Source organism: Parambassis ranga, chromosome 14, assembly GCF_900634625.1.
Source record: "Parambassis ranga chromosome 14, fParRan2.1, whole genome shotgun sequence".
NCBI classification, from domain to species: Eukaryota; Metazoa; Chordata; class Actinopteri; family Ambassidae; genus Parambassis; species Parambassis ranga.
In genome coordinates, this window is record NC_041034.1 from 10,616,677 (window position 1) to 10,630,015 (window position 13,339).

Sequence of the window (13,339 nt, forward strand, 5' to 3'; positions counted from 1 at the left end):
TGATTTTTATTGTGAGCCATATACTTTATATTGAGACTGCAAACCCAATTAATCTGGGAGGAAAGGTGCTTCCATTATTTCCTAGAAGACCGCAGAAGTAACAGTAGGAAAAGAAAAAAACTTAGCCTTTTTTACTATTACATACTTTGTATGTACTACTTTGTTACGATGTATGATCACAAATAATGATGATTTTTATCCCACGTCTGTAACAATAAAGGTGTAGTTTGTAAAAGTGTCTAAACTCATTTTTCCAGAAAGGGGGAGCTATTTTTATGTTAAATAGTCTAGAAATGCTGTAGCCTGTCTTACATGTCTGTTTACCAACCCGAAGGGCAGTTAAATCACTGAAGCAATTCTGTATAATCAGAGCGGACGTAGCCACCACCACCACCCTCAGCTTAACGTCAGTATCCGCAACTCTGTCGCTGAGCCACGTCTCGGTGAAATCAGCAGGCTATAGAATTTGGCTGCACAATCTGCCGTAGCCCTATGTGGTCCAGGTTTTGTCGCTGGAGAGCCGGTTGACTTTGCTCTGTTTTTAGCTTGAGCACGGGCCCCCAGCTGTTACCCTCTGCGCTCAACGCTGCAGATCTATATGTGAAATGTGTGTCAAGATTACACTCTGTGCCTGGGCAGCGCCAGTTCTTTGTTATTCCCTCATGTTGTACTAAGAACAATGTATTGACTCACCATCACAGCTGGTGGTATTAAGTGTGGGTGTGGTCAGCGGCTAGCTGGTTAGCAACTTGTAGATATCTCTGGCTTAGAACAGGCCGATATTTTCCAGTTTTACAAAGCCGTTCTTTAATGACTCCAAAAAGAAATGTGATATTTTATAGTAGAGAGAGAGAGATATCTGGAAGCATTACATAATACAGTTACACACTGACTACATGTCAGTGAGTTCAATAATTAAAAAAAAAAATTACTATCTATTGTGATGGACTCAATCAGACTATTTGTGGGTGGATCCACAGCTGCTCTGCATTTATGCACTCCAACAAGCCAAGCATGCCTATTTACTATTTGCCTGATTAATTTGAAAGGAATCTCTCCTAACATGACAGGCTGAGTGGTGAAAAAAGGCTTTCTACCTCAACACCTGTACTCTTAGGAGACCGTTTTTGAGAAAAGGTTTAATCATGCCTGCAGGTGCAGAGTTCCTCTCAATAAGTTCATTTTCTGAATGGAAGGTAATCCTAATTATGAAAATCCCCAAATCTGGACTTTCTATACTGTACGCTCTCACCAGGCAGTGATTGTGTGTGCTAACCTTCTTACCTTTTGAACAGGAGATGCTGTGTCCAGGTTTTTAAGGATTTTTCTTTTTTATGTTCCCCAGGCTGAGCCTCTGTCTTATGTCGGACCAGGAGAGATAATTGGCATCGGGGTCCTTGCCTTTGTCATCATTTTTCTCCTCATACTTTTCATTGCCTTCCGGAAAAAAATCAAATTCAGGAAAGAGTCAGACCCAGGCCCAGGTGCTCAGGCTGTGATGGGTATCTCAGCTATTTCTACAGAAACAAGCTACATGCTGCACAAGACTGGCATGGGAGCAGAAGGGATTGAATTCAAAGCTGTGCGTGTATCAGGGTCACCAGGGACCACTAGTACCTATGGTGAAGTGGGAGGCAGCACTGGGGGTCCTCCTCAGGTCATGGTGCGTCCCACTGCCCACTCCCCTCTGCCAGGAGGACTCATTAACCAGGGAATGAGGAGTGGAGATGGTGACAAAACCACTTCTAGTGAGGGCAGTCAGGTATGTAAATGCATGCATATGTTATTGCCTGCATTGTCACTGCATCTCCAATGTGTCCATGATAAAATATTATAAAACAGGCATATTGTATCGGCATAGTAATTTAACTGCAGCCTTTAAGAGAAGTCTTGTTATGAAACTACAATGAATAAAACCCCAAGCAATATCAATTTTATATTATATTATCAATATTTATGATAACAGTTTATCTTCCAGTTCCTTGGATGACGCCATGCTTCTGCAATAAACAGCCGCTGGGGAAAATGGGGTTAAATTGTAATCACTTTCTCAACATCAGCAGTTGCACAGCTGGACAATGTTTTATTATTATTATTATTATTTACTTATTTAAATTATTTTTAGTTAAAGCCACCATTTGTGATTTTTTTAAAGGGTGCAATCAAGCAGCTAGGTATGCCAACATGTATTGCTAAAGCCATTTATCTACATCAACTTGATATTTTTCAGTTCTCTACAAATTCAAATTAAAAAAAAATAAAAACAACAAAACAAAAATCTCACTTATTGTCACTTATTGTGACATTAAAGAATGACATTCCCTTTACAGCCAGACAGCTTTAAGTACATTTATTTAGGACTGTTTGAAGTAACCATGGTGCCAGAATGATGCATGTGGGGATGACATCAGCAAACAATACCTCATGGTGATAATAAGGAAAGAGCATGTTACCAGGAGCACCCGTGGAGCTCAGTGTTATGTGTGTAATCTATAGAGTCACACAAAAAAAGAAATTCTTGTGAGCAGGATAATTAATTGTTGCTTTTTAGTCTTAACTGGATTTAAAGCATAGACTCACCAGAAGTACCATTTACTGTATGTTCCCTTCTGCTTCTGCAGATGAGCAGCTTCCTCTCAGACACGTCCACCGTCCGAGGTGTGGCCAACAGGAGGGGCATCGCCGTGTGCAGTGTGGCACCCAATCTCCCATCGGTGTCAGCCTATCGTTCAGAGCACAGTCCGGCCCACAAAGTGTCCTGGGAAGGCGAAGAAATGAGGGAGAAAGGACTTAGAGATGAGAGGGAAGAGGAGTGGGGGCAGAGAGCTTTTGAGCTGGAGAGAACACAGAGAGATAACAGTCCACAGGGTAAGACTGCGACACTGTGCACGCACACAAGCACACACAGTTTCCAACCTGATCAAAAAGGCAAAGAGTACACAGGCCATGAACTCATTGTGTTACACCCATACCACCATCTTCACTGAGAGAGCTTATTTCACAGTGATCTGTGCCTTTTGATCACACACATCAAAGAAAATGGCCCAGAGTAAGCAAGAGTGCTTAAAAAATAAGATTTTTTATTTTTATTTTATTTTGCTATCATTTCCTTATTTACTTCCTGGGAGCAATAAATAATATTATAACTTTCTGTTACATAGCTGAAATTGGCAATTATGTCCCCTTGTACCAGGGTAAACCCTCTTACATCTCCTGTGCACTTCTGTTTGAATGGTCAGAGTAATCAGCCAGAACTGATGTCCTGTGTTCTTGTCCTACTTTCCTAAAAAAAAAAGTCAAAATCAAAGTAGCTGAAAAAGTTCTTCACAAAGAGGGACATCTGCCAAGTTTTTTTTTAGAGCAGCAGACATCATTTTCAGATAACTCTAATATATAGCTGCAGACACTGTCAACAACAGGATCACAGTTCATAGCTTGTTCTCTGTCAATGAAATAACCACGTTGCATTTCAGGGCTAAGGTAGACGTCAGATATTTCGATTCTCCGTCCAACCTGTTGTTTGAATAATAATACAGCTTGCAGTCGGAACTTCCTGCCTGTTAATTATTGATTTTCACCTGTGGGAATAGGAAATAGGTTATTTTTTTTTCTTTCTCTTCCCTGCTGTGCGTATGCAGAACGACAAATAGCTCTAGGATTTGCAGTTGCACTACAGTCCGTTAATTAAAATGTTTTCAAGCTTATAGCAACGTTCTATCCAGAATATCGCTTTAATGACTCCAGTGTTAAGTGCCGGTTTAACAATGTGCAGTAATCAATATGTGAAATACTAACTAAGGAAGTGTATTGGTCATTCTTTTTTCTGTCACTACCTGCTCCATCATGAATAAATAAAATGCAATGAATAATTAAATGAACAAATCAGGCTCCATATTGCACAGTTTTTGGCAATCCAGAATGTCTCATGGAATGAAGTCTCTCAGCGGATGCTAGTTTTAAATGCTTTAACTATTACTCAACTAATTACAGGACGGATTACAGAAAGCAATTTGTGAAGATGTTTTGGCTGCTGAAAAGGAATTGAAGCTAAAACCGCTGGAGCTTAGGATTGGTCCTGTTTGGCTTAATGATTATAAGTGCTTTGTATTAAAATGCTTGTAAACTGGTCTGAATTGGAAACTTTGAAAAGGGAAAGAAAAAAGTGAATGGGGCCAAATGAGATCTTATGATAGCTAATTATATTTATTTGGCTTAATTTGATATTTTACTCAACTTTTCTACAAAGGTTCAGCTCTCATAAAGAATGGAGAATCTCATAAAAATTGGAGATGAGGATTTATTGGTGGCTCTTTCAATTGGAAGAAGTGAAACAGGATTTAAAAAGTTCAAAGCCAGGAAGAGACTGGCTGTGGTTTGGCTGAGTGTTAATGGTGGGATTACAGCAGAGGCTGGGTCCATAACTTCAGGCATGGCTGCCAAAATTGGCAGGGTAACAGAGTAGTCTCTGGCCCAATAGCCAGTGAGTGTGAATGTGTGTGTGAGGAAAGAAAATAAATGGAAAAAAGAGGAGGAGTAAACAAAAAATGTTTACTTATGTGTCAAAAAGTTGATTATGCTAAGTGTCCCCTCACCTCCATAAGACATACTGCTGCACTGCCCTTCTTATTTAGTTTGATTGATGGCCCTGCCTTACTGCTCACATTCCCACAGGAGCTTTTCACTTGTTCCATACGCACCGGACCGTGACCACAGAGCTTGGGCTTAGAAAGCTAAAGTTGATGTCCAGACATCTTGGCCCTCATGGACATGGTGGTGGGGTACAGCTTTGGACATGAGACGGGCCAAGCCCTGAATGCTCACTAGCTAAAATGTACAAGAATTTGAATTTTAAAAGATAAAAAAATATGGTGCGTCCAGGTTACGAGAAGGAAAATAAAATAACAAAACCTTTTTTGTAATAAACCATGTTGGCATTATGTTACAAATTACACATCAAATGTACAAGATTTCAATTAAAGTGCAGCCAAACAAGAAGAAAAAAGCAGCAGCAGCAGTTTTCTTTTTACCTGTTACAGTATCTACATGCTGGATTTCAAAGAACTTCAAAGGAGCGCATTGTACTGAATCTTTTATGTCCTAGTTTTGGTTTTGATACACTCTGTACCCTAAATGAACAAACAAAGAAAAGTTTGACATTTTGTTTCAATTGACAAAATATTTATAAGCCTCACTATATTAATATAAGCATGCATATCTTACATAAGCTTTACTAAAAAATGTCAAGTCATCATGTCATGGGTCGTGCCAATGGTCTCATCTTGCAGGCTCTGATGCATTTCAACAGCACCCACAGCTTGAACGTTGCTGTAAGAAGAGACACTCTCCTGTTATGTTTGTGTGTCCTTGTGATAAAGTCCTTGAGACCAAGGTAGCGGACTGTACAAAGGATATTTTTCACACAGTGCAGCAACTTTAAATTATTCACAAACAGACATACCACAAAAGTTACTGACTTCCAACTTCCTGTGACAGAAGTTTCTGTTTCCCACTGCAAGAAGTATCAATCCCTCTTTATGAGGAAACACCTGACTGAAACTCCATTAAGTTTGGTACAAAGTGTATATTGTGATTGAGCAGAAAAGGCAGTGAAATGTGTGTAAACAGTTCTTTCTGTTTGTTCCACCGAGCAGTATTAAGCCTCTTTTTCTGCCAGAAGTTAAAAAAAAAAAACTTTACTTTTAATCACATCAGCAAAGCTGCCTCTTTCTATTTCTAAGGAGTTTCTTCATTTTGCAGAGAGAATTGTTTTTTGGAGTCCATGATTTCTGCTCTGTTGGTCTTCTGTCTCTTTTTCCCCAATTTGAATGTAAAATCAGGCATTTTATTGCTGCTAGATTAGAGAGCACCTGGCAGTGCGACATACCTGTCTCCAGGCCTAACAGACCGTGTTGTAGACGGTCTTCACAGCCAGACGCCTTTATCTGAAGTCATTGTGACACCCCCGGGTACCCGCTCGGCCCTTTCTGGCAGTTGCCTGACAAACAATCACTCAGAAGCAATTCTTAGTGATTTGAAAGGATACAACCCTTCAAATAACATCCTAGCAAAGAAAAACAGTGCCAAGGATCACACCGACTTGTAAGCACCCCTGTATTTGAAATGGTGGCTCCGCAGTCATGTACGGCTACGGCCAGCTGGAGATCAGGAGGCTGCCAGAATTCTCCAAATGAAATTTAATGTTTGCACGGACAAAAAGTGTCGGATTTATAACTTGAAATAAGGGCTTTGATTACTGCAAGTCTGAACAGCCCAGCCACGCCACCCTTTCAAGATTTTCAATCAGCCCCATTCACAACCCCACTTGCCACACCTCACCTGCAGCTGATGAACGATTTGTTGTGCTTTGGGATGTAGCTTTCCAATCTTCCTGTTGTTTTGAGTTACGAGTAAGTCTCTGTTTTTCACCCTCTATGATGCCTCCAGCTGGTGCGTTAAATGAGCAGACCTGGAGGTGTGTGCAGTGGATGCACTGGGGTTTTTTTTGTTCTCCAATGCAGTTAGGTTTAGACCGAGTTTCATTCAGTGTGTACCTCACCTCGTCTTTAGGTTTGAATAAGTTGTCACATATGTAAGCCTGAAGTGAATGAGTGATGGATTTAGATTTGGACTTTGATAATCCCCATTGCTTTGCAGGAGTTGCTAAAATACGTGGAAACTAACTCTACACAATGCAAGACTACAAGAAAAAAACATTCTGAACTAATAATATGCTTTCTCAAGGTTTTCTCCAAACAGAATGGAAATGTAAGGACATACACTTGATAGATGTATTTCAAGCAGATTTCTGAAAGAGGAGTTGTATAACTCATACTTAGACCAGTGATGGAATATAACTAAGTATTTGTACTTCTTCATGTTATATTTTTACATATAGTTAAGTAAAAATAATACTTTAGACTTTTACATTTTGCAGCTGCTATCTATACACTATACATTTCTATAATGTTTGTTGTCATTGTTACATTTTATGAAGACAGTTTCACCCAAACTTTGCCTTGATCTACACAAAAATATGGATTGTGTTGCTATTTCTGAAGTTTAAATCAATCAGGTGGCTCTATCCTGTCCTTTGCAGCTAACTTTACCATTGAACATGGATCCAGAGTCATCTTCCATTAAACTGAACCTCCTGTGCGCTTATTTAAAAAGACATGTTTGAATTTTATAGGGCCCAAAAACCATTCATGAATATACCGGTGCATTCTGTGTTGGCCTCAAAACAAAAGAGTTGCTAGCAGTGATTTACTAGTAGTGACATCTGTAGAGGCAGAAGTATCACCAGGAGCTATGTCTGTATTCTTTATCAACATGACAGCACCTAGATATTGATAGACAACTCACTGAGTACTACTTCAACTTAAAAGTAAGACTTAAGTAGGAATGCTGATGTAGCACTTCTACTTTTACTTAAGTGTAAATTTTGCTGGGTAATTGTACTTTTACTTAAGAACCAAGGATCAGTGCTTCCTCAACCACTGTTTAGACACACACTGTTTCACCAAACTAGGCTGTGCCAATCGGCATCTACTGTTCGTATACACTGATGATAAAAATCCAGATTCAACAGAACTGTTCCTTTACATGTATACACACAAAAAAACTGTGTTGGTTTGCCATTAATTTGAAGTGAAGTATGTTGATTGGGATGTATTATATCATGTTAGGTGTGTCAGAGCTGGCAGACGACTTGGCGTGTCTCTCAGACTCCACTTCTGAGGACCACTCCCTCAGCTCGTATACGTCTGAGTCCTTCGATGACAATGGTAAGACTCTGAGCACTCTTTCGCCTTCCACAAGTTAAAAATGGGCTGGGAACCAATGCTGTAGATAATCTTCCCTGCACGCTGAGACCAAATATACTGAATAGAAAGCAGACAATAGATCAGTGCAAATGTTTCGTGAAAAGAAGCTTCATGGAACCGAATCCATACATCAAAGTTGAACGCAGTTCTTTCAGTGAAAGAAAAAGCCTTTTTATAAAACTTTTCTCCAGCATCCTGTACAATGTCTTTTTTTCCCAGATAACTCAATACCATTGATCATCCCCCTTGGCTAAGTATAAGAGGCTGGTAGTCACACCCTTAATGATCATGTGTGCATGCATGTGTGTGGGGTTGTCTTCTTCCGTCAGGGAATCCATGTCGATTCTTTCCTGTCTAATTAGTGTAGCAGCAAAGAAAAGAATTCCTCATGTCACACAAACACACACACACATACTGCATGTATACAGACTCTTCTTTGTGTTGTCAACACGTGTGCGCACACACTCTCTCTCTCTCCAGCACATGAAACCTAAACCTTTTCATGAATGCACTGACATTGTTTCTGTTCTCCTTCTCCACTGTCTCTGTTTTCTGCTTAGCCTCCATAGTGACAGTCATACGTCTAGTCAACGATGCTGTTGATAATATTGAAAGTGAAGGTATGAAAGGATATCTTCCGTTAACTCCTCTCTTCTCTTTGTGTCTGTCTCTTGATACCAAAATGTTTGTTTAGTGGTGAAGCACAGAGATACATTGCAGCCAAACTTCTGCTGCTCAGCGCCTTTTCTCATTTAAAATAAAACATCCTGCTTAGATTTCTAATATTTTGTCAGTTTCTCTGTGTTTCAATTTTTTCCCCTTTGGTTTCTGTGTTGTTTGTCTCAGTCTTTCACTGACACGCTTTCTCTCTCCCTTTGTAGTGTCTAACATGGACAAAGAACAGCGGCGGAACAGCCCTGGTGAGTGAGATGCAAAACAACCAAAAAACATCTTATTAACTTGCCGTCCCTTTGACTTTATTTCTCAGGGCTGTGCACTATCCTTTTATGTTCTTTACTGTTTTTTTTTGCTCTGAATACCTCTATTATACTCCATGCAGTACAAATTACATTTTGCTAGCCAAACCGTGAATGTAAAGGTAACCTCAACATAATGTTTCCTGAGATTGGAGGTCAGGAAACAAAAGTAGAAACTGTGAATACGTTTCTAAAAGTGGTTCCATCTGAATCAGGAGAACAGCAAAAAAGCAATTATATAAAGTATCTTTAAGTGTACTTTATACACTGTACTTTATACTTTATATGTACATATATACAGTTCACAGCATTTCACAGCAAGTGTTTGTGTGTCCATATCATATTACTGTACATAACACTGGATTGAATAAAAATGTGTCCACATCACAGTGCTACCCGAAGTACTCGGATGGTGATGTTTTGTCCTGCAAAGAAGACCCAAGTCTTCCTTGACCTTTTTATTTTTCATTGCTTCAAGACTGAATGAATTCCACCGAACAAGTTAAACATAAAAATATGTGATTTAAAAGATCAAGAGAACATTTCGTTTTCTCCTCGTTGCCTTGCAACTAATCCTCTTAAAATATGTCTGCAGTTTTTACCTTCTCCGTTTTCCCAAATGATAGAATGGTGAAATGGAATGCTAGCTCTCATAGGTTACAAAAGGCTAAAGCTCTCAAACAATTTAAAATGTATATTCAAATGAATAGAATATTGATAGATGGAAATATTTGGCCAAAACTGTGTACTATTCCTGGTTCGCACACCTGGCTAGCTACAATGCTAACAATGCTAAAAAGCTGGCCTGCAGTCCATCATCAATTCAGCCAAGTAGGCAGCACACACATATGTATCCAGCCAATTGTATTAAAATGTTATGTATTATTGTGATATAATTAGCACATATTTAATGTGCAAACAATACATGGTATTTGTAGAATTCCTTCTTCTAATGTTAAACACAACCTCTGATATAAAGACACTATATGTCATAAATTATTCTACAGCATATTCCAGTTCATAGTTTAATTAAGGTAATCTGAATTTTGATGACGGTTAAATTGGGTGCAGCGGTCCTCACTGAAAGCAGAGCAGAGTTTTCACCCCGGCCTTGTAAGCAGGGTCTCTGTGGATTTTAGGGGCACTTTGAGCCAAGCCTCACACATCCTTACAGAACAGCAGGAAGCTTCAAACGCTTTTTTTTCCACATTAAATGGGGCATCATCCGCAGTATGACCAGAGTTTCCGCTCTTAACCAAACATATCAGGGCTGTCATGGTGCCGTTGCGCTACCTATCCTAAAAGATCTCCAACAATCCCTGTCAGCTGCTTGTGCTACCGTCTTACAATCAATATTAATTGGCTCATCGTTACCAAGTCTGTTTGTTCTCGGTTGCATGTAATTTACTAGGTCTACAAAGCATTTCATTACTCACCCAGAGCAAGGCTGTGTTTATGCCTCAGCCTATTGAAGCACAAGCACTTTTATTTTTGCCTGAAATAAAGCTGCTCAGTCTGTGTAAAAATATTGCAAACTTATGTAATATTTTACTTCATATTCAATGTTCAGAGTCAAGTATAGAAATGACAAAACATCTTATCCATAATGTGGTGAGCAGTATTCTGAATATGGGACTTCAAATTTTGTCCCCATTATGATGGATGCTGGGATTCCATTTGCAATCACAGTGCACATGTGTTGTTGCATGCTGTGACTTTTGTTTGCGTGTGTGTTTGTCTGTTTACATGTCTCGGTGAAGTGCTAAGTGGCACCTCTTTCAGCCTCCTTCTGCCATTATCAAGTGTCTTTCCTCCTAATTCACTCTTGTCTCTCTGCATTTACTTGTTTCTGTGAGAATTTCATCATCAAAGGTTTCCTGTCCCATGAGATGTTTGTTTTGTTTTTCCACTTCACTGACAGCAAGTCGCCACCTGCACAGCAAAGATGAGATTTGTGTAGAGTTCATCAAAGAGTACATTGTGGATTGTAAGAGCATTTATTTATTTTTTTCCCCCTTAACCTCTCATTTGAAAATATTTCGACTAGCACCACAGCTTTTTTTTTCTTTTTCTTTTTTTCAACAGTATGGCATGGCTCTAGCAACTTCCTGTTGTGTCATTATTTGTTGGCATGGCAATATATTAGATGTCTCTGTCCGCACGTGTGTGTCGTGCATTATATACCAGGAACTGGCACTCTTTAGCACACTAATGAAGTGTATTCTCCACTCCCACACAGAGAGGGTGACCCCTCTGGCTCCTCTCACTTCATCAATATTATTATTTTTTTCACTCACAGCTCATTAACCTAACCATGAATTATGCAGCCTGCATGCTGTAGTGTTGTGGGAAGTTGTGGATTAGTGGGGAGTTCTGATTCAGTCCACTTAACAGCACCAACTAAAAAACAAAAAAAGTTGTATAGTGACATATAATGAGAAACAAAGATGTTCTTGAGCATCCTGCTACATTAGGAGACACAAACCCTGAATCATGCACCTCACACACATTCGTATGCACGCAACTAACAAGCAACACTTTTCTGCAGATCAAGGGATGAGATAATAGGCACTGGAGAAAACTAAAGAGGAGGAATAAATAGAAACACAACAAGCCAGAGCGTACGCATGCTATTCATTAATGTAATGAAAGTAAAGGAGTTTGTTTAATAGGAGGCTGTAAATTCCACATCCTGGCAGTGCTTTTATACCTCAAAGGTAGCTGGTGTGGCTTTACAAGGGCAGAGGATGGAATCTGCAGTGATTTGAGTAATTGTGAAAATCTTCAGATCAGTCCTCCGGTAAATGAAGCATATTTGCCGGTGTCACCTGGCGATACCTCTCGTAGATAAGATTAAAATCTTACTGTTGTTTTAGAAGTGAGGCTGACTTATTAATGTGGCACCTTTGGCTGTTTGATCCTATTAGACTGATAATCTTATTCTTTCTCACACTGTGCAATGCAGAAAGGCTGTTTATAACATAACCCACACAGTCGAGTGAAAACTGCATACTTCCAGGGATTTAGACCAGGGAGTAAAGCCCCAGGCTCCTAATGGTCCAGACATACAAAGGCAACATCAAAGAACTAGCACCAATTGGCTGACTGTAGCATCGCCTGGGTCTGGGCCAAAAAGCTCCACTTGAACACACCGCCACCGACTACAACAGCCAACAGGCATACATTTCCTGTGCCTGTGTTAGAGAAAATAACTATCCACACCAGCAGGGGGCAGTAGCCTGTATTCATAATTTAAAAAAAAGCTGTAACAGAAGCAGCCTTGCCTGATGTTGTTGTGAATTTTCAAATGACATAATGTTTACCACAGGCCTTTGTTGACCCTTACACAAAAAAGTCTAAGATGCCCCTTTATATGCTGCATTAATATCAAACTGTTTGTCCCTGAAGTTGTTCCAAACTACAGGAAAACTGTCTTTTTCCTTTTTAGCATACCAGTGGGAGTCTTCCTGTCAGACTTCGAGCTGGTTGTCGCCATCACGTCTGCGTCCACCAGAGGTGGGATCCCATTACGACCTCAGTGACATGCAGCCGAACATCAGACGTGGAGGCAGCACACGCTCTCTCCAGCTCGACTACAGGGTGATGAGCTGCAGCAGTGACAGAGGCCGTGAGGGGGTACAAGAAACCGGGAGGAGGACCTTCCAGTGGGAGAGGAATCAGTCTGGTGAGTGGGAGAGAAAACACTGCGTGGATCGAAAAGAAATGAGAAAGTATGAGGGGGAGGGGACGAACACAGGCATCAGGAGCAGGGACATGGTGCACAAGGACCGCAGAGACTGTCAGCAGCCGCGTGGTCATGACAGTTGTGAAGACAGCTCATCGCCTGTTTACGAGGAATACCAAGAACCCAGCCATGATCCTGAGCAAAATGACGCAGAGAGTCTTTATGACACTCTACCTCCGACTCGGCGAGCCTACGAAGGATACCCTTCAAGCCCCCCGGGCCTTAATCTGCACCCAGCTCAACTTCTGCCCCCCCTCAGGGCCTGGGACTTACAGACAGGGGAATGGAGGGAATCACAGGAAGATCATGGAGAGCTTGGCTCTAATAGTCTGGCAGGTTCTGGGGATGAGCTTGAAAGACTACTGAACCTGGTGTCGCTCAGAGCCAGAAGAGCCACACGAATAAACAGAGCCTCCACTGGATCTGAACCAGCAACCAGCTGGGATGGATTTAAATGAGTACATATGACTGCTTCTAAACAAATGCATTTATAATCCCTTTATAAATTACAGAGCGGCAGTGATCTAGTCTGATTACACTTGATGTTTATTATACTACACCACTGGTCCACCGCCTTAAAAAAAAAATTGAATGAGAATATTACCAAATATACTTTTATTATCTTGCATTATTATCCTGGTGTTAAACAAGCAGTAATCCACCCCAATCCCCTGGCTCAGTTATAAGCAGGAGGAATAACGGGAAATATATGTGTTCCCTAGACACCTTCACCTGTGCTGCATGAGCGTTAGCCGCAATTGGCTGTGAATCAATGCTTTTACATTTATTATTTA

The 13,339-nt window shown here is 40.4% G+C and overlaps 1 protein-coding gene across 1 annotated transcript in view; it reads left to right on the forward strand.

The window, feature by feature from the left end:
* Positions 1–13,003, forward strand: part of fat3b (FAT atypical cadherin 3b) — a 53,054-nt gene extending 40,051 nt beyond the window's left edge. The window contains exons 46-52 of the mRNA XM_028422179.1: positions 1,346–1,762; positions 2,622–2,868; positions 7,695–7,784; positions 8,384–8,443; positions 8,705–8,743; positions 10,722–10,787; positions 12,249–13,003. Coding sequence (XP_028277980.1) covers positions 1,346–1,762; positions 2,622–2,868; positions 7,695–7,784; positions 8,384–8,443; positions 8,705–8,743; positions 10,722–10,787; positions 12,249–13,003 — 1,674 coding nt within the window. The remainder of the gene's footprint in view (positions 1–1,345; positions 1,763–2,621; positions 2,869–7,694; positions 7,785–8,383; positions 8,444–8,704; positions 8,744–10,721; positions 10,788–12,248) is intronic.
* The last annotated feature ends 336 nt before the right edge of the window (positions 13,004–13,339 follow it).